At 36.0% G+C, this 25,089-nt stretch overlaps 1 protein-coding gene across 2 annotated transcripts in view; it reads right to left on the bottom strand.

Annotated features, from left to right (window-relative positions):
* LRBA (LPS responsive beige-like anchor protein) overlaps positions 1–25,089 on the bottom strand; it is a 737,508-nt gene that overhangs the window by 43,494 nt on the left and 668,925 nt on the right. The window contains exons 36-38 of one of the 2 annotated variants that reach the window (XM_069105500.1): positions 11,412–11,501; positions 6,205–6,382; positions 687–749 (exon numbers count right to left, since the gene is read on the bottom strand). In XM_069105500.1, coding sequence (XP_068961601.1) covers positions 687–749; positions 6,205–6,382; positions 11,412–11,501 — 331 coding nt within the window. Of the gene's footprint in view, positions 1–686; positions 750–6,204; positions 6,398–11,411; positions 11,502–25,089 lie in introns of both variants that reach the window. The other variant, XM_069105498.1, reaches the window with a different exon arrangement.

Raw genomic sequence — 25,089 nt, forward strand, 5'->3', positions numbered from 1 at the left:
CCTTCCTTCCTTCCTTCCTTCCTTCCTTCCTTCCTTCCTTCCTTCCTCCCTCCCTCCCTTCCTTTCTTCCTTCACATTTAACCTCCAATGGTGTGAATACTAATATCTTAACATTGCTATTGGTGGGGCAACATATTTCAACTTTGAAACTGCTCTGCGAATGCACATTAATCCCCTCAGCTCATACGGTGAGTCTATGAAGAAAGGATTGATCTCCTTTAATGATGAAGCCCTGGCACCACGGTTTTATTTTTCACCACACAGTCCTGCTAAGAACCCCACTGTTATTATGAAAATTTCCCCAGCAAAGGAGCTCCATCACATTACCGGTGCACCGATTCATCATAACGTGCCTTGCTCCTGCTCATCAACAAGTCTGAGTGATGAAAAGATCCAATATTATCCTGACAGTACTTCATGCGCATTCTCAATCACACATTATTACAGCATCCATATTAATTTTCAGTGACACACGTCCTAGGCCTGTTCAAATTAGGCAAACCAACGAGGGGGAGTTGATGAAATACCAGCATAGCCACAGCTCATTGCATTCCAATTTGCATGCAAATGGTTTATCAGGAAAATTCCATTCCCAGCAACCAGCAAGTGAAAAACAACCGTAATCTACACTTCAGGGCCACCATACAGAGCTTAATGAATCGCAAAGAGAGAAGGAAGTGACAGACCTATGAGAGGATCGATTTCCACTGGCAGCTGGTATGGCTGGTCCTGTACAGCACCTTGATGAGCTGGAATTCAAAAAAGATTTAAAAAAAAATCTGCATTACTTTTCATATTTTAAACCATGTAAAAATACTTAAGTCAAAATCTCATATGCAATTGGTTTCTAAACCTCCAAATCTCTTACAGGTTTGTCAAATTTAAAGAAAAAAGTCCAGGTGCTTTCATGGGCAGTTTATTAAACATTTATTTTAGATTAGTGCTGTTCTGAACGGGTGCCATCACCAGTGGCTCCAGTCCTGGGCCATAAGCTATAGCAGATGCTTGACTGGCAACCTCGAATGCTGCAACAAAACAAAATTAAGTGGTAAAGAGCACAGAAAACAAAATGTGACAGCCATCTGCTGACTGGAGCAAATACTATTTTTTTGTTATTTCCTAAAAAGGCATCTTTGAATGCTGTGGCACAAAGGACCCGCAAAAATGTCAATTTATGATAGAGAAAGGGAAAGCTCCAAGTCAGGGAACATTTAATGTTTCATCCATCACTTAAAATCAATCAATTCAAAGTCTGAATAAAAATAAAGAAAACTATTTTGCAGATAAATATTTTTGTTAAATGCATCTGACTGAGTTATATTCCTAACGATCAAATTAGTGTTTTAAAATTTTATTAACATTTTGCTATTTTTGCTTCAATTAATAAATACTCAGAAGTAGAAGAGTAAATGGAATCAATATATACTATAGGCAGTTTGTTCTCTTCTCAAAATGATTTTGAATTATACAGGCATACTATTATTAGCTCTGCAATTTAAAAGAACTTGGTATATACATAATCTTTCCCTATAAATAGTGATGTACTTAAGGGTGGAGTGGAAAGAAGCTTAGATCGAAGCCAGCAGATGGAGACATCTGGGTCCTAGACTCAGTTTTAGTAAGTAACAACCTACATAACATTCAGCAAGTCACATTCCCTTCTTTGGGCCTCATTTACTACAACTAGAAAATGAAGATCTCTTAAGTTGTATCATTGCATTTTTCCTTGTTTGGTTGCAACTGTGGTTTCATTGGTATAGGGAATTCTCCAGTGAGGAAACCTCCTTGCTCCCAATGCAGTTTTGTACGGTATCTGTCCTGAAATTTACAGTCTTAGAGAGTTGCCTGGGGCACTGAGAGCTTAAGTGATTTGCCCAGGGTCACATAGTTAATATATCTCAGAAAAGGGACTTGAATCCAAAATTTGGTGATTACAAGGGCAGTACTTTATCTACTACATCATGCTGCCTTATATGATTCCATCTAATATTTCAAATAAAGGACCTAGCATCTGTCATTTTGGGAAACTGCATATAGTATAGTTGAATTTCTGTCAAGTTATAATACCTAATAGTTACTGCTGTGCATCCATGATTTCTGTAAGTAACTTTTTTCCATTCAGCTACCATTCCCAATTCCTTTTTCCTTTTGTGAGCCCTAAAAAATTTATTTAGTATTTACTTTTCCCAGTTACATGCAAAAACAATTTTTAACACTTGTTTTTTAAACTTTGGGTTCCAAATTCTCTCCGTTCCTTGCTCTCCACCTCTTCCCTCCAACCCCCACACTGAGAAGGCAAACCAATATAGGTTATACATATGTAGTCATGTAAAACATTTCCATATTAGTCATGTTGTAAAAGAAAACAGATAAAAAAATTCTCAAGAAAATGAAAGTTTAAAAAAAAGTATGCTTCAATCTCTATTCACATACTATTAGTTCTTTCTTTAGGGATGGATAACTTTTTTTGATCATAAGTCCTTCAGAGTTGTCTTGAATCATTGTATTGCTGAGAACAGCTAAGTCATTCACAGCTGACCATCTTACAATATTGTTACTTTGTACACAGTACATTTCACTTTGCATCAGCTCATGTAAGTTTTTCTAGGTTTTTCTGAGAGTATCCTGCTCATTTCTTATAATGCTTAGTAATCTTAACTTCATTCTAATACTACCTGAATATATCCTCACAGATTCTGAGAATATCCATCACCCCACTAAGACTTTGTGGCCCATAAGAATACTAGACCCAAGCCAGTACAAGAAGGCAAGATACAGTTAACGCCTGAGCTTTAGTAATAGTAAAAGGGAATTCATAGAGATCTTGAAGATTCTACTCAAAGGAAGGCTATGACCTCAAAGAAGAAGCTGAATGGAGCAGTCATAGTTACTTGCAGAAATTATGGGTAAACAACAGCAATAATTGGATACTCTAAACTTCGTAAGACTATAAGTGTATGGTGTGAACAGTGTGTTTCTTGAAGAGAGAGTAGCTGAACCTTTCTGTATTATAGCATCCCAGTAACCATGTGAAGGTAAACAGAGAAGATAAGATCTATTTAAATCACATTTCCTCATTTCTCTCTTGAAACTCTTCAGGGGGAGATTCTGGGACTTCTCTGACTGACTTCTCCAAACCCCAGTAAACTCATTATTGGGATAACTTCATCATCCTGCAAGATCTCATCAGCCTTGATACTTCCCTCATCACTTTTCTTGGGTCTCTCCAATGTAGCTAGGGTTAAAGTGGGCATGAACTCCAAATCTCCACTTCACGAGAGAGCTCAGCTCAAACCTCACCTGGCTTCACTATTTGGGGTTCTCTGACTTCACCATGTCTGCTTTCAGGTACTTTCTCTTGGTATCTTCTTCTCCCTTTTCAACTTCCTTTATGTTTTGTCTTCTCCCTTGAGACAATAAGTTCCTTGAGGGCAGGGACTGTCTTTCTCTTTTCATACTTACAGTGCCTGCACTTAGCAGAGTGCATGGCCCATACTATGTACTTAATAAATGTTTATTAATTTTTGACTAATGTTAAGCATATATTCACTAGAATGGTGTGATTCATTAATATAGGTACTGGCATAATAATGGGAAAATTATAGTTTAAAATTCTAGATCCATAATCTACCATATCACTTATTGCTCTAATATTATTATATACTCATAGTTTGTCATGGGGTTTCTAATGACCTATGGTATCACTAGAAAATATAAACTAGCTAGATATATGCCTTCAAAACTTTAGAAGTATTGCAGCTACAGACTCAGAGAATAACTATTTAGATGGTACTTTTGCATCTGTCAGAACTTTCTGAATGTAGTATAGGTAATTCAGAAATACAGATATCTGTAAAATATATTAAATTCTATTGCAAAATATAAACAAAAATACAATATATATTTTTATATATGCATACAATTAATTATGGAAGAAAAACTCATATGAAGCCTGGATAGAAGTAGAGTAGGTACTTGCCTTAATTTTTTTAATTGGACCCATAATTTCATTGGCACAGAAAATATCTTGTGGGAAACTTCCAGCACCCACAAAGGCCAGTTCCTGCTCTTCAGATTATTATCTGAATGTTGTTTAGAAGTTAAGCACCTTGCCCAGGGGTGCACAACCAGTAAGCCTAGAGGAAGACTTTACCTCGATCTTCCTGACTCTGAGGCCCACCCTCTCTCTGCATTACCTACCTCAACTCATATTGTTCCACTTTTACTAAATTGATATTTCCTAATAAAATCATCTAATTTCCCACATTAAAGTTTGCAATTTTCTAAGCCATTTTGAAATTTATAGCCCTGTTCTCTCAGTGCTATTTTATAAACTCTTTGGTGCTATATCATAAATGTGAGTTGTTATTTCATCTTCAGTTGGTTGCTGTCACTATGTCATACCTCAGGTTCCCAGTTTTTCACAATTCCCCATAGGGGAGGTAAGGAATCTGGCAACAAAACCTTTATTCCTGCTCTATTAAGGAACTTTACTATGGACAGTCTTTTTCTATCACTTGCATTCAAAGATTTCACTAACAGATCTAAACTCCAGCCCCTCACACACACACCTTGGGTCTCCCCCCCCCCCCCCGCACCCATTCATCTCTGGTGACCTCAAGGCCTTAGGAAACTGAGTTGAAGGATAAATCTTAACTTGAAACTCATGAAAAGCTCTTAAATACTCAGTTCTATGCCTAGTTATGGTATATGTCATATCTGTAAACATGTTACTTTTACAAGTAGGAAAAGAAAAACCAGGTTAGGAGAGTTAAGGAAACTTATAAATCTTGGTTTTAATTTTTAGGCCTATCACCTAATTAAGGAAAAAACCATATGATTGACTCAGATTTATGAGCATGTTGGTATATTTTTACCATATGGCTACTTAAACTCTGATTTGATGTCAACTATGATTCTGGGCAAACCAAGTAGTTGCTTAGATGACTTTTGCTTCATATTCAAATAGCTGATTAAAAGATGCTATTTACTATGGAGTAGAGCACTGGATCTGCAGTGACTTTAATTGAGTATATACTTAGGTCCCTATTTGTTTGTTTTTATTCTAATGCCAATTCAGTTCTATTCAATTCTAAAAGCTCTTGCACTTAGTTTGATGTAAAGCCATGGTCCCAGAGACTTAAATCTTTCCAATCACTTTAGTTACTCTAACAAGAAGTGCTTTATGCATGCCATTGTCAAGCTTTGCAGATGTTTCCACAATTTAAAGAGACTATTCAAACTCATCTGAACAGCTTGTCTAAAATAAAAGCTTAATAAAGGACCAACAGTTTCAAGAAAAATTTAAATTCCCTTTTCTTCTCTCTATTCTTTAAATAAAAGAAAGAAGCTATCTGGACAAATATTATAATGTTTTATCCCTTAAGTCAGAGTGATCATCCTACATGTAACAACAGAACAAAATCTTGTTTGGAGCATATAATATTCTAGATGTCTACACTACCTAAGTGCTAAATGCAATTAAGATAAAATGTGTTATTATGGCATTATTGACCCCATATCTTATTTTTTTTCCAGCATTTAGGCTGATCCATTCAAAATCTCTAATCTAGTTCCCCCTCCCCTCCTCATTACCTTCTTTCTTTACCTTCCTCTTATTCTTCCCCTTTCCTCTAACAATGGCATACATTTATGAGCAAGATTGATTGGGGTGCAAGTATAGAAAGGGAGGGGTTTTGTTTTTGTTTGTTTTACTCAAATAACAGCTGATTCTTAGAGGGACAGAATCTACAACTCTGGACTCAAACAGACTAGAAACTCCTTGAGGTCAGGGATTACACCCTATATTTATGTTTCATATGCCCCTTACCCCACAGCATGTAGTATACTGCTATACACATAAAATATACTCAATAAATACTGGCTGAATAAATGTGAATTTTTATATGCATATGTATGTAGATGTATATGTACTCTATGTCTTTATACAGGTACAAGCATATGAATGCATGTATATATGTACTATATGGGAAAACAGATGCAAAAACCCAGTATGTGGTTAAACAGCAATTGTATTGTAGACCTTTGACGGAATTCTTCAAGTGGAGGCCAATGTCTCCAACTAATATTTGCAAACTGAAAGCTTAAATTTTTGTGAAAAGAAAAAGAAATATTTGAAGTAAATGTAATTCTTTAACGTGGCTTATAGTTTACTCCAGCTCAAGATGATATTTCTTTACTCACCAGGAAGGTTGTGCCACTTGTTCACAGCAAATAGTCTGTTAGCAGTGACTGTGATCACAGCAGGAGTTGCCAAGCCAGGTTGGGTGTTGGCGGCTACATGAGTGACAGGGGAGTTGGATGGGAACTTTAGGACCATGATAACATCCTGCTGAGCTTGGTCTGTGAACATCAATGGACTCTGCAGGAGGAGATACTGTTGAGTGGACATGACAAGACCCCAAATATATAGGAAAGAAGAGACAAGAAAAAGGGAGAGGGTATAGGAAAAGAGGGGGAAGAATAGATTAAAACAAGCAAGTACCACTAGCAGCTGCAAGTGAAAGCATCAAAGAGGCTAGAGGAAATAGGAATTTGGTTTATTTTTAAAAATATATTTTGATCTTTGAAATTTTCTGTTTGGAATAATGGTTTTAAGTGGGGAAAACTTCATCCATGCAACTGGATTAGACAAAACAAAGCAGACCAAACAAAAACCCAAATGTTAAAAAGCTTTCCAGTTCATATTCTAGAGAGATAGACTATGTCATTTTTATTAAACAGTTTCCAATTGCCTGTTATTGGCCCAAAAGTCATCTTTTGGCTCTATTGAGGTTAGCGTATTGAAGAAAATGTGGAATAGACAAGAGTCAAGGAAATTCCCAGAGACCACCAAAGGTTGTGTTGAGTTGGCATGGACATTTTGACAAACTGAATAAAGAGGAAAAAGAAAAAAGTAAATTTTATTTATACATATATATTTACATATGTGTATATACATTTACATATAGTACATTTAGACAGCATACAGACAATATTACAGGTAAAGAAATAACTTACAGGTACAATACACAAAATATAACAGGTAAAGAAATAAACTTACAGGTATAATACACAAAATTATAAACCTGTTTCAAAGCAAAGTATAATTAAGTGGACTAGTAAAGACAATATATAAAGTGTACATAGTTATAAACACCATTGTATTGTAATGCAAATGTATTTTTTTTCTTATAGCAGTTAATTGTAAAGGGAAACACCTAAATGACATCCCCCTTGCCACCAGTGTCACAAAACAAAGTTCCTGGGTTTTTTAAGCTCTCCTTTGAACAGTAATTGATAGTAACTGAAATTGATAACTCAACACTGATTTATCTCATAGCTACTATCAATATAAATCTTAATATCTGCTAAGGATTTGGAAAATTCCTCCAACTTGTATGTCAAAATCTAGAACACAACATAAAAGTGTACAAACTAGTCAGCTTTATTTGACAGTAGTGGGCTGTACATTTTCAGTACATTTTCAGACACTCTCTCCTTGTACATCTTCTTTTTAAAATCTGATCAGAATTGGTAACATCTTGGCTGCCTTTCTACTGCCATATTTCAATACACCAGGTAGGTATATGTGAATGTATAAATGCATACATTTAATATATTTATTCAAAATTGCTAATAAAAAATTAAATACATTTGCATTTTTATTATCAGTCCTTTTAAAAAAGTTATTAAGAGTACTTAGAAAAACATATTGCACTAAGAATTCCTATTTGCACTCTTTGCATAAAGGTGTAAATAAAGGCAACTAATAAGCTACCCAGACACCCTTCCGAGCAAGTGGCTAAAAGCCAATCAATATTATGAGTTAATCCTCCCTGGATGCTCATTCAATTAAAGGTGTCAGTAATGCCTCATCTGATGTGGCCTCAATTAAATCCAACTATCTGATGGTGTGAAAACACAGGGGGATACAGCAACAGCAGCAGACCCAGACAAATAGGCAGTCTTCGTGCGGCTGCTAATTACTACACCTGGTGTATATTATGGCTTAGGCACTTAACACAGCACGGAGCAACTTTAATTTCTGCTAAATTCACGGCAGAGGCAGAGGACCCTAATTTGAACTTTAGTAAATAAAATGAAAACACACTTCTGCTTTTAAAAACTCTACTTCCCAATATGGAAATTATTTCTTAATGTCATGAAAAAAAAGCATTCTAAAATTATTTTAATTAATTTTATGAAATCACATTATCAACCACAGATAAGAAATAATCAACAATAAATAATATGACCTATGAACTGGTCTGTGAGATGCTCTAAGTCAGAAATTTTCAAATTATTTGCATATACTACTGAGAAAATTGGAGCATAATATAAATCATGCATAAAACATCTCATTGGAAGGAAGTTCATGCATATTTATCTAGCTTGATGGACTGCAGCAGAAAATATCATATTTTAAACTAATTCCAATATTTGGGCTTAAAACAAACAAACAAGCTTAAATCTCCTGAAAGTTGAAGGAACATATTGTTTATATTGTTGAGTTTCCTTGATATACCAACTATTGGTTATCCAGTTGGAACAAGTCATTTCCTAAGGGAACTCTAGAACTACCCTCTTGACCTTTATCATGAGCTGCCCTTTATCCCTCAATGCACACTCGTGGATGTGGCCCCTACAGTAAATGGTCTTGTATACCCCACCATGCTCAAGACATAAAGCATGAATAGCATCATTCCCATCCATACCCTGAACTGGTAGCAATAGCTGGAAACAACTAGATTAGTGGGACAATTGGCAGAATGAGATTTCCAGGGATAAACCTTGTCATCTTACCATGGAGATAGGTCTCTGCAGGACAGACAATGTGGCATTGTCTTAGCAATCTAAGGATCAAGGCTCAAATCCCAGCTTGAATATATAACAGCTGTGATTTTGGACACAGGACTTAACCTATGTGAGCCTCAGTTTCCTTCTCTGTACAAGAACATTTTAGCCCTTTTCCAAACTTATCTATTCCTGCTCAGGGTGTCATTTTTCTTGTAATCATCAATATTCACAACTTCTGAGGCATCTTTTCCTCTTTACTCTCCCTCATCCCCACACATTCAATCAGTTGCCAAGTCTTCCTATTTCCTACACAAAACCTCTCACATCCATCTCCCTCTCTATACTCATTATAGCCTAGTGGCCATAGATCAAGGACACACCATCTTGCCCTGAATTATTATTATATGTATATAAAATACATTATATTATTATATAATATGATTATAATATATAATAATAATAATGCTATTATCCTCCAAACTGGTATCTCTGCTTCAAGTTCTCTCCTCTCCAATCTATCCAACAGAGCTGCCAAAGAGATTCTTAAGCAAGAATCTGAACATGTCACTCCTGTACTAAATAAACTTCAGTAGCACCCCACTGCATCCAGGATAAAATACAAATTTCTACCCTTTAGCTTTCATAGTCCTTCACAGCTTTCTTTATACACTACTCCCATTTCTGAAATCTATGGTTCTCTCTCTCTGTCTCTGTTTCCTTTTCCTTTTCCTCTCCTCTCTCCACGTTTTTGTAGTGGCCATTCCCCATGTCTGGAATGTATTCCTTTCTCATCTTTACCTCATAAAATTTCTCATTTCCTTCAAGAGGCACTTCATGTATCACCTTTTGCAGCTTTTCATGATACTCTTAACTGCTGTTTGAATGTATGTATTATGAAATCTGTATATTGTATGTGTGTTTATATATGTGTATTGTGTGTGTATGTATACATTAGAGACAATAAATGCTTGTTGATCAACTGCTCCCTGGGAAGATCGTAGTGTGGGAAAATTAGTGGTAATAGTGATAAGGCCAAAGATTTTGTTAGAATACTAGGACAGCCCTAGGAGAATCAGAGGATTTGGGAATATACACTTTAGCTGATTATAAAGTGGGAAGGAAGTAGCCTCTTCGTTGGTGCCCTACCTCTGGATCTTCCCCTATCCATCCATTCTCCAATGCCCACTGCTTTTCCTAAAGCCTAGGTTTGACCATGCCCTGTTCAAGTAGCTCTAATGACACCCTCTGGTATGTAGGAGAACTATAAACTCCACTCTTAATAGAAGCCCTTCACAATCTGGCTCCAATTCACTTTCCCATTTTTATGATACAGTCTAGTCTATAAGACTATTTGCTCTTCCTTCATAAGAAGTGAGATTCAAGTCCCCATCTACCCCCATGCCTCTACACAAGTGAATGGAACATGCTCCTTCCTCAACTGTGACTCTTAGGGATACCTGGCTCCCTTCAAAGCCCAGCTCAATGTCCTACTCTGATCTCTTGCCTCTTTTGATTCCCATGCCATTGCCAGGAGCCTGCCATAATAAATTGTTATGTATCTACTTTGTATATATTTTGTATCTACTTTTCTATGCATGTGTGCTTTCCTCCAGCAGACCATGAACTTTTGAAAACAAGCCCTTTTTTGACCCTGTATTGCTGGCATCAATCCTTAAACTGTCATTTATTAAGTATGCACTTAATAAATGCTTGTTGAATGAATGAACACTGGCAAGTGATAAGGGAGAGAAATCCAAGTTACTGAGGTGGAGATGGGTTACATTATTCCAAGTTCTGTCACTTAACCTTTTCAGGATTTATCCATAAAATAATTATGGATACAGTTTCTTTTGGTAACAAATCATGCTACTATGATCACCATTATTGATCTGTGTGATATAGGATAATGTGCCCTTCCCCATAATATTCCAAATCTGGAGTTTCATTATGTTCTTGACTAGGAACAGCTGACTGGGAAAGGAGTTACATAAGATTGAAGAACTTTCTCCAGAGAGTTGTCAAAAGGATATGGAAAAATAAATGAAGAAATGTAGTGTCTTTTTTGTCCAATTCTTTTGGGACTCATACTATTTTTCAATTATGCTTCATGGTAAACTGAGAGATTTTATGGCAATACCACTAGTGTCACATAGTAAAATGCATTTACAGATTCTTTCACTAAAAAAAGATAACAGAATGTGAAAAATAACCATATTGGCAAATAAAAGCAGAAATATAGAGAGAAAAACAAGAAACTGTCACTTTTTTATTTGGTAATTTAAAGCACTTGGACCATAACTAAGAGCTAATAATTGTGGTATTATCAATTCTGCACACAACAGTACAGTAAAACAAAATACATTTATCAAACAGTATTATAACAATAGAAAATCAAGTGGAATATTTCCAATAACTGTTTGTGGATGAGCAAATTAACAAACTCCTATACTCAGCAGAAAAGATAGGCAAGAGAGTCAAATCACCAAGTACCTTGTATCCTGGATCAAATATGACAGATCATCCCAAGCACAGTGCAATTTTACTCTAAGAACTTACGCCTGGATCAAGACAGTACAGCACAAGTCCAGAGGAGTGAGTAAAGTGCTACTTACCACCTGCATGGCAGAACTTCTGGGAGGATGTGGCTCTATAAGCAGCTGGGAAGGAGTTTGTCCAAAACTTCGGATTTGAGCTTCAACAGCCTGAAAAAGACACAAGCAAGTTTGCATGTTACGAGGTGCTAATTACAGGCAATACAACCATAACTGTCACCCGAAAATGTCAGTTCACACTCTGGCTTGTTTCACACTGAAAACTGACCTCCTGTGTTCACTGAAAGCTAAGTGCCTGGCACTGGTACTGAGAATGAGGTCATCTTTTACATTGTGGATGCTATTGCATGAGAACAACCATGCAAAGACTACTCATCTTTCTCAGAGATGTTAAACAGAAACTAGCAATTATAATCAGAAATATTCTCTTTTGGCTTCATTTAGCTGTTTTCTTTCTTTCTTTTTTTTTTTAGAGCAATCGGGGTTAAGTAACTTGCTCAAGGTTACACGGCCAGTTATTTCTGGGTGTGGTGCTGAGTATCTGAGCCCGGATATGATCCAGGTCATCCCAACACTGGAGCCGGTGCTCTTACTCGTTGTGCTACCTGGTCGCCCCTATTTAGCTGTTTTCTTGACTGACTTAGTTTTCTTGCATATGCCTGACAACTAAAAGCTAATATTTTATCACTAAAGATAAAACATTGATTCTATATGCAGAGATAATCTGATCCCATATTATCTTTACATACATGGAAATCATTATATCTTTGATACATAACTGTGGGATTTCGCACACTGTATTCAACAACATTTTATTTTTTTGGTTGACTTTACTTTAAAACTATTTTTACTGATCTTTTGTTTCTTCATCATCTTTATTTCCAGATTTATTTTTCCCCTCCCATACCCAGATTAGTCATTACTTCTAATAGAGAATAAATAGAAAAGAGGAGTGAAAAACAGTTTAGCAAAACTGAACACTTAAACTGTGTTTGATTGCCACATGTAGAATTCCACATATATAGATCCTCACTGCAGCAAAGAAAAGGAGGTGCATCTTATCAACTCTTTTCTCCAGGGTCAATCTTGATCAGTCACTATAATTACACAGTACTCAGGTACATTTTTGTTGTTGTCATTCTTTCCCTTTACACTTTCATAGTCAATTCTTTTCTTGGATCACAGAAATCTTCCACTCCTTCTCTGAATTCTTTTATGTACATAATTTCTTATGGCACAGTAATATTCCATTACATTCAAGTATCCCAATCAATGGGTATCTACTTTGCTACCACAAAAGTGCTGTTAGGAATATTTTGACATATACAGGGTCTTTCTTTTTGTCTTTAACCTCCTAGGAGGCATGTGGCTAGCAAGAGGATTCTGGGTCAAAACGTATGGATATTTTAGTTATTTAAAAAAAAAAGAATTACATTCTAAATTGTTTTCTAGAATGGTTGGACTAGTTCACAGTAAAATTAACAGTGCATTACTATCCCTATCTTTCTGGTGAGCCTGTTTAATTAACTATTCTAACTGTTTTGGTCTGTATTTCTCTTTTTATTAGTGATTCTGGGGAAATCTTTCATATGTTCTTAATAGTTTGCAATTCTCTTCAGAATTATTTATATCCTTTGACCAATTTTCTACTGGGCATTTGCTCTTAATTTTTATGCATTTGTGTTAATTCCTATATAACTTAGATGTCAGACTCTTAATAACTATTTTATATAAAGATTTATCCTGGGGTGGCTAGGTGGTGCAGTGAATAGAGCACCGCCCCTGGAGTCAGGAGGAACTGAGTTCAAATCCGGCCTCAGACACTTAACACTTACTAGCCATGTGAGCTTGGTCAAGTCACTTAACCCCAACTGCCCTGCCTTCCTCCCTCCAAAAAGCTAAAAAAAAAAAGATTTCTCCCCATCTTCAGTTTCCTTTCTCATCTTAATAGCATTATAATTGAAATAATTAATCTTATTTTTTGTGATCACTTCTAGCCCTTATTTGGTTACTCGTTTCCCTTTAATCATAGCTATAAAAGGTACTTCTGGGAGCGGCTAGGTGGCACAGTGAGTAGAGTGCCAGCCCCAGAGTCAGGAGGACCTGAATTTGGATGTGGTCTCAGACACTTAACACATACACACACACACACACACACACATACACATACACACAACTAGCCTTGTGACCTTGGGCAAGTTACTTAACCCCAATAGCCCTCCAAAAAACAAAAAAAAAATTACTTCTTATGCGGTAACCTTTTATATTCTACTCACATAACTGTTTTGAGTTTCTCATGACATATGGTGTAAAAGGTTGGTCTAAATCTAATTTCTGCCAATCTGCTTTCCAATTTTCCCAGCAGTACTTGTTTAAGAGAATTCTTCCGTAAGTAGTTTATATTCTTGGCATATGTTCTCTGTACTGTCACTGCTTCTTAAGAAAAGTCGTTCTGGTATGTTCTACCTTTACACCTTGCAGACTCCCTAGCATTTTATTTGACTTACTTATTGACTCTGGACAAAGATCTCTTGGGGCTTTGTCATCTGCCCCTTTGCTGAAACTTTAAGATTTCTGGGCCTTTCCATCTGGCCTACAGTTAAACTTTTTTTTTTTTCATTTTTCAAATGCTTTATTAATTTCCAATTTATTACATCATTCATTTCCACCAGATTATGAGTTACACATTTTCTCCCTGTTTTACCCCTACCCACCAGCAGTCCCACAGTATATCCCCTCCTCTAATCTGCTTTCTCGCATATCTTCTTGCATACCCCCTTTCACTTTTCCAGTAGGGCATGGTGGATCTCTATGCCCCAGGGCCTGTATATCTTATTTCCCAATTACATGTAAAATAGTATTATTAACAGTATATATATATAAACATTTGATTTTAAAACTTTGAATTCTAGATTCATTCCCTTCCCCCCTTGTCACCTGCCCTTACTAGAAAGATAAGCAGTTCAGTATAGGTTGTACATGTGTAGCTTATGCAAAACATTAATATAGTTGATATATTGTAAAAGACTTACTATATGTCCCTCTCTCCTATCCCACCTCCCACTTGTTCTGTTCTCTACTTTGATCCTGTCCCTTTTCAAAAGTGGGTGCTTCCAACTTCCCTGCCCCCCAGCCTGCCCTCCATTCCATCATCCCCCTTCTCATCCCCTTCCCCCTACTCTCCTGTAGGGTGAGATACCCTATTTAGTGTGTATTTCATTCCCTCTCCGAGCCATATTCAATGAAAATAAGGTTGACCCACTCCCTTTTGCCTTCCTATTCTTTCCCTCCATTGTAACCATTTCCCCTTGCCTCTTCTATATGCGATAGTTTACCCCATTCTGTCCCTCCCCATCTCCTCTCATTTCCTCTCTCACCTCTTAATTTTAAACTTTCTTTTATGCATTGTCTCCTCTAATTAGAAAATGAGTTCCTTCAGAGCAGGATCTATCTTGGGTTTGATATTTGTAATCCCCCCACACTGGACACAGTGCAACATTCAACTAAATGCTTTTTTCATTCACTTACTCAGTGCTTGTCTCTGTGACTTTGCACTGCCTGCGCTCCATACCTAGAATTCACTCACTTCATCTTTGCTTCTGGGAATCCCTGACTTTCTTCAAGATTTGTCTTATTCTTAAAATTTTCCTGGTTTGCCCAGATGCTGGTGCCTTTATCTACAAGGTCATTTTGATATTGTTTTATATGTGGGTACTCTCCCAACTTGAAGGTTGTATCCCCCAAGGGCAGTTTCTGTCTTAGTTTATAGAAGCAATCCAGTAGGCCTCCACTCCCAATTCCTTGGTTTGTGAGCCCTTGTCAGTGTGCTTCCTCTTCACAATCAGCCAGTAAACACAACTGTCTTTCATCAAGGGTAATTGCCATGATGCATAGCAAGAACAGTAATTATAAAATACCCCCACCATAAATCTGAGGCAAACCTTCCACAAATTAACAGTGTCCATGGGAAAAACTGGAGTCAAACTCAAGAGCAAGTAAGATAATGTGAAGGGTACTTGTATGGCAAAGGCAATTTACAGGTTCATTAGTGTCTAGAAATAATTTTTCCTTTGGTGGAGTCCTTTTGAAGCTCTCCTTGGTTATGATATTTGTTGGGCAGTTCTCTCAGTTAGTTTCCCAGGGTCTTCTCCCCTCTATGACACTCTCTTCTATGCTTCTGAAGGTCACGTTCCTTGAGGCTGGTTTCATCTTGGGTAACTGTCTCTCTGTATCCTTGTCCATCTGCAGTGTGTATCTCTCTACACCCTGTTAGATATAATGTCTCTCATTGGTCTAGAATTGCTCCTTCATAAAGCTACATGCTTGAAATGGGGGGAATGTGGAAAAGGAGGGAAAAATTTCCTCTGTCCCCACCGAGGGTTCCTCCACAGGCAACTCCTGGCTTACAATGTCTTCAACTTTAAAATTCTGAAATTAATTCAGAGCTAAACTATTTACAATCCTCAGACGTATGGTTAACTTGTTTCTCAAACATTGAGTCCCTTCTTGACTCAGACAAATAAAGGACATATATACCATACCTCTATAGTCAATTTAACACTTCATTAATGTCTTTAGATATCTTCTGGGACTACATCAACTGAAGTAGTGCTGGGAAACCACCTCTCTCACATGCTCATGTTATCCCCCTCAATTGGTCATGCTGTGAAGGCAAAAAGCATAAGCACCACCCTATTTTAAAAATAAATAAAACTACCTGAATGACTGGACCCAAAGAGTAGTTATTAATTGTTTGATTTAAACTTGGAAGGGAGTCTCTAGGGAAGTGTTCCAAGGATCTGAGTTTATATCTGTGCTATTTAACATTTTTCATCAATTACTTTGATGATGGCATGCTTATTAAAAAGCTGGGAAAAATAGGTAACATCTTGGATGACAAAGTCAGGAACAAAGAAATCTCAACAAGTTAGAATTATGGGCCAAACCAAAGAAGATAAAATTTAGTAAAAATAAATATAAATAACTGCATTTAGGTTTTTAAAAAAATCGACTTGCCAAATGTAAGCTCAGAGACGTATGGCTAGACAACAGTGTATCTGAAACAGATCTGGGGGTTTTAATGCATGTTAATAAAAATGTTATGGGTGATCCCTACCCAGATGCTCTATTGTGATGTAGAGATTCTAACTCAATTTTAATTCAACAAACATTTATTAAGTCCCTACTAGATACAAGACATTACACTATGTGTTGGCTGTATCTTGGGTCTCCTCTTCTTTATCCTGTTCTGAACAGCTCCCATGGGTTCAATTATCATCTCCTTGTAAATAACTTCCAGCTCTATCTAACCTCTCTCCTTGGCTCTAGTCTCAAACCACCACCTGCCCCTTTGACACCTCAAACTGGATGAACTGCAGAAATCTTAAACTCAACATGTCCTAAACTGAACTCATTAACTTTCCCTTCAAATCCTCTTCTCTTCAAACCTTCCCTATTATTATTGTCTAAGGCAACACCATCCTCAGACATCCAGGCTTGGTGTCATTCCCAGCATATATCTTTAACACTCACGCTACAGATCTAATGTGTTTTCAAGACTTGTCATGTCTACCTTCATAACATCTCTTATATATACATATATACACATACATACACATATATTCTTCTCATCACACACATATATATACATATATACATATACATACACACATATTCTTCTCATCACACATATAGCTACCACTCAAATACAAACTCTGATTACCTCAAGCCTGAACTACTGCAACAGCCTTCTGCATGATTTTCTCGGCTGAAAGTCTCTCTCTATTCCAAATGCCAAAGTTATTTTTTCCTAAAACATAATTACAACTCTTCCTGTTCAATGAATTCCTCTTACCTTCTTGCTATTCCTCACACATGACATTTTATTTCCTGACTCTGTGTCTATCCAATGGCTGTTTATCACATCTGGAATGCTCTCTTCACCTGTCTTCTGGTTTCCTTTAAGACTCAAATTGAAATCTACCTTCTGCAGGAGGCCTTTCTCATTTTCTCTCAATACTACTGCTTTCCCTCTGAGATCATCTTCCGTCTCTTCTCTATATATTTTACATGTACATAACTGTTTGTATTTTGTTTCCCCCACTGGAATGCAAGATTCTTAAGAGCTTGACTTCATCTATCTTTGTATCCTCAATGCTTAGCACATTTCCCGGAACATAGGAAATTTTTTTATAAGACAGTGATGATAAATCCAGTATTTTAGGAAGATTAGTATACTGGATGGATTTAAGTGCAGAGAAATTGGAGAAAAGGAGATTAATTGGGAAACTATAATTGTTCAGGTGTGAAATAAGGGTCCAAGGTGATTGCTTAAATATGAGATTATATAATACACACAAATGTATATATGTATACCTATACATGTGTGTATATATACACATATAACACTTTGCAAATCTTAAAAAGCTATATAAATGCTATGATTAACATTGTTGTTTTTAGTAAATGTTTGCTGACTACTGATTAACAGAAGTTAAATAGTCCCTGCCATTGAAGGTTTGATGTGAAGATATAACATGTACACAGACAATTAAATTCAAAGTATATACACAGTAAATTTGAAAGAGAGAAAACAAAAACAATTAGGAGGATTAACAAGGATTTTGTAGGGAAAGAGGGCCTATGAGCTGCACTTTGAAGGAAGTTAACCATTCTAAGAGGCAGAGGTAAGGAATGAGTGCATTCCAGACAAAGGTAGCTAAGTTGTGCACTGGTATGAAGGAGAGAAAGGAAATGCCATCCTTTGGGAACACGGAACAGGCTAGCTGGATTAGAACAAGGCTTGTGTAGCTACTTTGCGAGTCCCTGCAGATGGTAACAAGGAGCTGAACTAGGGCAAAGACAGTGGATGGAAAGAAAGGGACGGATATGAGAGATGTTGTGTAGATAGAATCAATTATTCTTGACTAACAGACCACTTGTCAAGTGTGTGGTAAAGGAGATTCTTGTTCAGTTGGGATTTGGACATTAGGGCCTCTAAGATTCTTTCCAGTTGTGGGATTATGTGATATTAACATTACAAACTGCACAAGGAAATTGTAGCAAGAAAGTAAAAGGATTCTGTCACCCAGCAAATATTTGCTGAGCATCTACCTAAGGGAAACTACCTATTAGCAAGGGGGAGAAATTAAAAAATTTTGAGCAATGACATGATTATGATAGATGCAGAGGTTCTGAAGGTTCAATCAACATACACAGAAATAAGCTAGCCATCTGGGGCTATGCATAAAGTATAAAATGACATTGTTCTTGCCCTCAAGAAATTTAGAATCTAACTGGAGAAAAAGGATATACATATGTGTATATATATATATATATATATATACATACACACACACTGCAAAAGTTTATCTTAATAGATAAATGTCACATACATGTAAGGCAAACATCAATTCTGTTAAGTCAAATCAAGAAACATGTATTCTATTCAGTGCTTACTATGTGACAGGCACTATGGTAAGGGTCTAGGATGCAAGCAGAAATACAGTCCCTGCCCCAAAGGAGTTTTACATTCTAATGGGGAAAACAACACACACAAAGGAGCTAAAAGGAGAGTGGAGAAGGTAAAAGAGCCAGGCTTTGGAGCATGGTAGAGAAAATTCAGTGTATCAGTAGTACAGCCTGGGGGTCAGGGTTGGGGGAAAGGGAGGAAGAGAAATGAACACATGGTTCACTTGGGCCTGCTCTTTAAAACGGAAGTTGTAGGAGGAACCAGACAGTCAGAGGGAAAGGCAAAAGTAGAGAGTACTTCTAATGTGAGAAGTAGTATAGTGGTGAAGAAAATTTCTAGAGTGGAGAATATTTTATGATATGGTAGAGAACATCTTGTGGAGCCATACAGCCTGGAATGAATCCTGTAAGTAGTCCAGAGGACTGAACTGTGAATTGGTCGATATTAAGCTATAGTAGGGAGGGCTTCATGGATGAGATATAACCTGATTGTAAAACATGGATATGATTTAGTCAGATGTAGAAACAATGTTCCTGAAGCCTTCTTTCTCTGTCAGCCTGTTGGATTTACTACCTAGCAGCAGTCTTTCCTTACTTTTTTTCTTCTCTCCTAACAAAAATGTTGGGCTTTGGGCCTGCTGGAGTGGTCGCCATTTGCTATACCTTATGTATACCCACCTATAAGCAATTAAATTTTTTTTTTTTTGCACAACAGAGTGATGATAAAGCCAGTGTTTTAAGAAGATTAGTATATAGGATGGATCTGAGTGGTGAGAAATTGGGAAAAGAGAGATCACTTGGGGAACTATTATAATGGGCCAGGTAGTAGCAGTGGATATGGAAATAAAGGGATAAATACAAAGGCAGAGTTAATAGCACATAGAGACTAATTAGATATAGAGGATAATAGAGGGGAGAAATCAACACTAATTAGTCTTTGAGCCTGAGTGATTGAGAGGATGATGACATATTGGTCAAGATAGGTAATTATGGCATGAGAGCTAGTTTTAGGGAGAAAATGAGTATTAAATATGGTAAGTTTGAGATGATGCTAGAACATTGAAAAGGAAATATCTATTAGGCAGTTAGAGAGACAGAACTAGAGCTGAGAACAAAGATCATGGCCTAAAAAAATACAGAAATTATCTGCATAGAGTGGCATAGTGGATGCTGGCCTGGAGGCAAGAAGTACTTGTTAAAATAGTGAGTTATTTATTATTATTATTATATATTATATATAATAGTGAGTTAATACTGAGTTAAAATCTAGGCTCTGATACTAGCTGTATGATCTTGGGCAGGTCACTTAACCTCTCTTTGCCTCACTATCCTCTTCTGTAAAATGAATAATAGCAGCTACCTTCCAGGGTTGTTGTGAGGATGAAAAAAAAAACATAATATTTGTAAAGTGCTTAGCATAGTATCTGGCACATAGCAAGTGCTATATAAATGCTACTTATTATTATCATTAAAAGTATAAAAGTTCCCAAAGAGAGACAGCATAAAGTTAGGAGAATATACAAACCTAAGGCTAAATGATAGAGATAGGAGGAAGAAGACCCAGAGAAGAAAATAGAGAAGTAAAAGTAGTAGGAGAGAATACTGAGGAGGCCAATGGAAGAGTTTCAAGCATAGGGTGTTCAACAGTGTGAGATGGTGCAGAGGCCAATGAGAATGAAGACGGGGCACCAGAGATCTTTAAGAGTATGATTTCAATAGAGAAGTGAAGCAACAAATCAGACTGAAAGGTCTTAACAAATGAATTTGTGAAGAAGAAATCAAGACAGCAGCTGTAGAACATTAATTTGAGATGCTGGAAGTTAAAGAAGATATGGAATGGTAAATACATTAGCAGTAGGATGAAACAAAGGTGTGGTGTTTTTTTTTTTAATTTTGGGGTGGGTGTATATCAGGAGAAGGTATTGGCACAAGGAGAAGTTATCAGTAGAATTAACAGACTAGAAAATTTTGTGAAACAATTTCTTCTTGAAAGGTGACAGAATACTGGTAGAAGAGTTAGTGTAGGAGAGGTCACATTTTACCCTTAGGCAAAAAGGAAGGATGAAAAGAGCAAAGAGATATGAAAGTTAGAGATGGCAAATAGTAGAATTCTTCTATCTTTTCAATAAAATAAGTATTGTTTATCTAAGTTTGAATAGAATAGCTGGGAATAAACAGGAAGTGGGCAGCAGATTTAGGGATCTTAGGAGAATGTGAAGATTTGAAACAGCTGCTGTGGGAAGTGGACCAAAGAGTCAACAAGAGATAAACTAAAGTATTGCCAAGTAACAGTGAGAGCCCAGTTGTAGCTGTATAGCAGGAATATATAATGGGTCAGCTCTGCATGGTTTTATGACTTCTCCTGCAAAGCTAATCAACCCAGAAGCAAAAGTAGAGAAAACAAGGCCTTGCACATAAGTAGGCATTAATAAATGTTTGTTGTGTTGAACTGAATTGAACTAGAAGTTATACAGATTTGTAGAAGAAAGTCTAGCATGGTTGTGAAGGAAGCAGTTAAGTGGATGAACTGGGGATCTAGCTTGGGCAAAAAAAATCAAGTCTGCCATAATAGGAGGAGTGTAATGCAAAAAGCAGGAGAAGTCTAATTAATGAATGGCAGACTACTGAAGATAAAATTTAGGCAGTATGAGTGTTGTGGTCTGAAAGGAAAGGTATGGTTTGAGATCTTGCAAGGTCAAGGATGTCTTGGGCATTGAGTTTCTCTAAGGCAAATCAAAATCAAAATAAAATTTATACAATTTATACAAAATAAAATTTATACAATCAACAAAAAGCAAGCAATCATCACTAGAAAAAGAGCCAGTCACTTTCAAAATTTCTTGATTCATTTAAGATGGTTAATTGGTCCTTCATATCCTTCATTCTCTGAATTGAATGCTTCACGCTCTCTTTAAATTTCTCAGGGAGTTATTAATAAATGAATCCTATTTCATTCACTTATTAGGTGAATCCTCATTGGTTGTTGCATTTATCAGTTTTTAAGTCTTCCAGATTTCTTTTCCTTTAAAATACTATAGACATTATATAAATTGTTTTCCTGGTTTTGCTCATTTCACTTTGCATCAGACTTCCTTGGATTCTCTGAACTCAGCACTTTTGTCCATTAAACTGTAAGCTGCTTGAGGGCAGCAGTTGCTTTCTGCCTCTTTTTCTATCCCAAACACTTAATTAACATAGTGCCTGCCGCATAGCTGGAGCTTAATAAATGGTTATTGATTGATTTCTTATTGAATAATAACAATTTCATTATTTTCATATGCAATAATTGCCCAACCATTTTGAGATACAGTGCTTAGCGGTAAATTTATGTGTCTCAACACTTTCCTCAACAAAAAAAGATAAAGATTAATGAAAGGAGTATACAACTTTAAAAACTGAAAAGTAATAATCACAAAAATCGAAATTTTGAGCATTGAAGAAAAGATAAAATTGAAAGCAAAATCCAATGAATTGATAAATCAGGAGCTAGTTTTAAGAAACTAGTAAAATAACATTACCAGATTTGATAAAATGGGAGGAAAACTAAATTGAAAATATTAAAAATTAAAAAGATTTCATAATATATAAAGGGAAAGTAAAGGAAACTAAAATAAATTTTCTTGCTTAGTTATATGCAATAAAGCCAGTAACAAATGAAATGGATGAATATATACAAAATATAAAATATCCAGATTAATAGAGCAAGAAACAGAAAAAAAAAAACCCATTCTTGGTAAAACAAACTGAATAAGCCAGAAAAGAACCTCTAAAGAAAAATATGCATGGATTTGACTGAATTCTACCAAAGATGCCAAGAATAATTCATCCCAGTGTTATAAAAATTGTTGCAAAAAAGACAAAAGAAGGATTTCTTTCAAATTCCTCTGAGACAAACATATTCCTAATCACAAAACCAGTGAGAGATAAAGCAGAGAACTAAAACTGTAGGTCAACATTTCCAGTGAATATTGGTGCAAGAATACCGAATCAAGTAATGACAAAACAGCACTATATTTTCAAAATTAAACATTATGAAATAATGGCCTCAAGGAATTTACATCTTATTGAGGGCATGAGATATAGTATGTTCACAGAAAAGTACAAGATACATTCAAAATAAATACAAAGAGATTTCAGTGGGGAGGATGTCATCACCTAGAAAGAACTGAATATTGTACATTGTGCAAATGATTAGTTAGAATGGTATGGTACTTAAACTAAGTCACAGTATATTGAAAACCTACATATTTAGAGGCAGATGAATTGGATTTTAATCCTAGTTCATTAACTATCTGTGAGATTTTTTAAAAGTGACATCCTTGATGATGTTCAATTTCCTTATACTAAATGATCACTAAGATCTCTTCTGGTTCTAGATACTACAGATCCTATGAAACTAGATTAGACTGGGGTAGGGAAATCTGGCAGTGATTTCTAAAAACAGATTCCCACTCCCACCCCAACCCCATCCCCTCCCCCCATTCTTGATTCCTATAACAAATCTTAAGTATAGCACCAGCATTCCAGATGTTGTTATGCATAGTAATAAAACAGAATAAGCTATGCAAATCCTTTGTTTTCCATGACATGTTGGAAAAACCACACATTTTGTCTTTTATACAGTTTCTCAAATATTAATAGCAGAACTTACTAGAGGTATGTATATGCAAATGCTGTGAAGACATTTTAAACAATCCTACTGTGGCTATTACTATATGTCTGCATCATTTTATCAGTGCAGAAAGGAACAAATGCAAACTTGGTCTACACATAGCATAGATTTGGGCTATTACTTGACAAAGATACTTTTTCTGCTTCTCTAAATAGGCTTTTAAATTTAAATGTGAAAATAAGTTAACTTACCAGTACACTTGGAATCCAACAATGAAGGCTGTAAATTTTTATTTTGAAGTGGTTGGGGCAGGGGGAAAAAGTAGTTGCACATATGGATGTGGTTAAGGTAAAAACAGATGTTTGTTGCTTTTCTTTGCAGCAACACTCAAAGTTTGAAATTGGGTCTCCCTCCACTCTTGCTTCATGTTTATGACTGAAATTACTATAAAACTAGTTTAAGGAAAAAGAAAAAAAAGTTGCTATCATATTTAAAAGTAGCTGTTGTTAAAAAAAAAGTCAAAGGAGAGGAATGTTCTGTTAAAGTAACTGTTAGTAGTTATTTACTATATGTAAAACATTTGAAATTGGTATAATTTGCACATTTTAAAAACAGATATAAACTGGCAGATCTACCTGGTCATTAAGTTCTATTAAGATACCTTACAATGTACCTCTTAGTCTTATGTATTTAGAGGAGCCTGTATAAGGCTAAAATAGTGGGTTTGCCACTGTTCCTAACTCATTTTTTCCCACTATTAAAAAAAATTAATTAATAGTATTCCGTATTTTCTACTTGGCTGCTAGCACATAATTATGATTGCCAGTTTTCCCTTTGCCTTAACTCATCTGTAACTTAAGAGGGCAGAAGAACACCCTGTTTATTTGACATGTTTCACCTCAACCCTTGCTATTGAGTAATTCAGGGTGATTAGCTGATCTGCCTGATTAGCTTCTTCCTTATTCTGAGGCCTCTGTTAAAATCTAGCTTTGATAACAGTGATCCAAAAAAAAAAAAACAAAACATCCTGATCAGATAACTACTAAATGGTGATATGTCAAGGTTTGTACTTAAATTCCTAGTGGACAAAAATCCAGATAACATTCACCACTGAGGCCAAGACAAGGCTCAGAACAATTAAATATACTTGTTTAGTACGGGGTGCAATTATGGGAGAGAAAATGTTTTATAATACTTTTAGCCCCCTCTTAGATAGCATTCCCACCTGAAAAAGGATTAGCAAAGAAAGCACCATTCAGAAACAGTTGCCTACTCTCCAACCTCCTACTTGACCTAGGGATAATGTATTCTCCTTGGCAAAGTAAAAAAAAAACAAAAAACCCCACAATAAAACAGTTTAAGTGCTCAGTCTTTAAATGTACTTATCTCCAAAAATAACACAGCAAACTTTATATATACATGCACAATTGTTAACTTAGAATATCAGTACATATTAAACTAACCTTTTAAGTTTAGGTAATACAGACATATATAGCAGAGCATGAAAATATTTGAAAGCATAATTGCAAAAGATAAAATATCCTTCCCAGAAAACTTAATGGATATTCCAGCATGTGAAACATTTAAAATTAATTCAGTCAAAAATGTCAAAATATAGAAAATAATTCTGTCCCTTGTCAAAGCACATATGAAAGT

Source organism: Petaurus breviceps, unplaced genomic scaffold, assembly GCF_028583685.1.
Source record: "Petaurus breviceps papuanus isolate PSGF00001 unplaced genomic scaffold, PetGlider_PUasm1.0 76, whole genome shotgun sequence".
NCBI classification, from domain to species: Eukaryota; Metazoa; Chordata; class Mammalia; order Diprotodontia; family Petauridae; genus Petaurus; species Petaurus breviceps.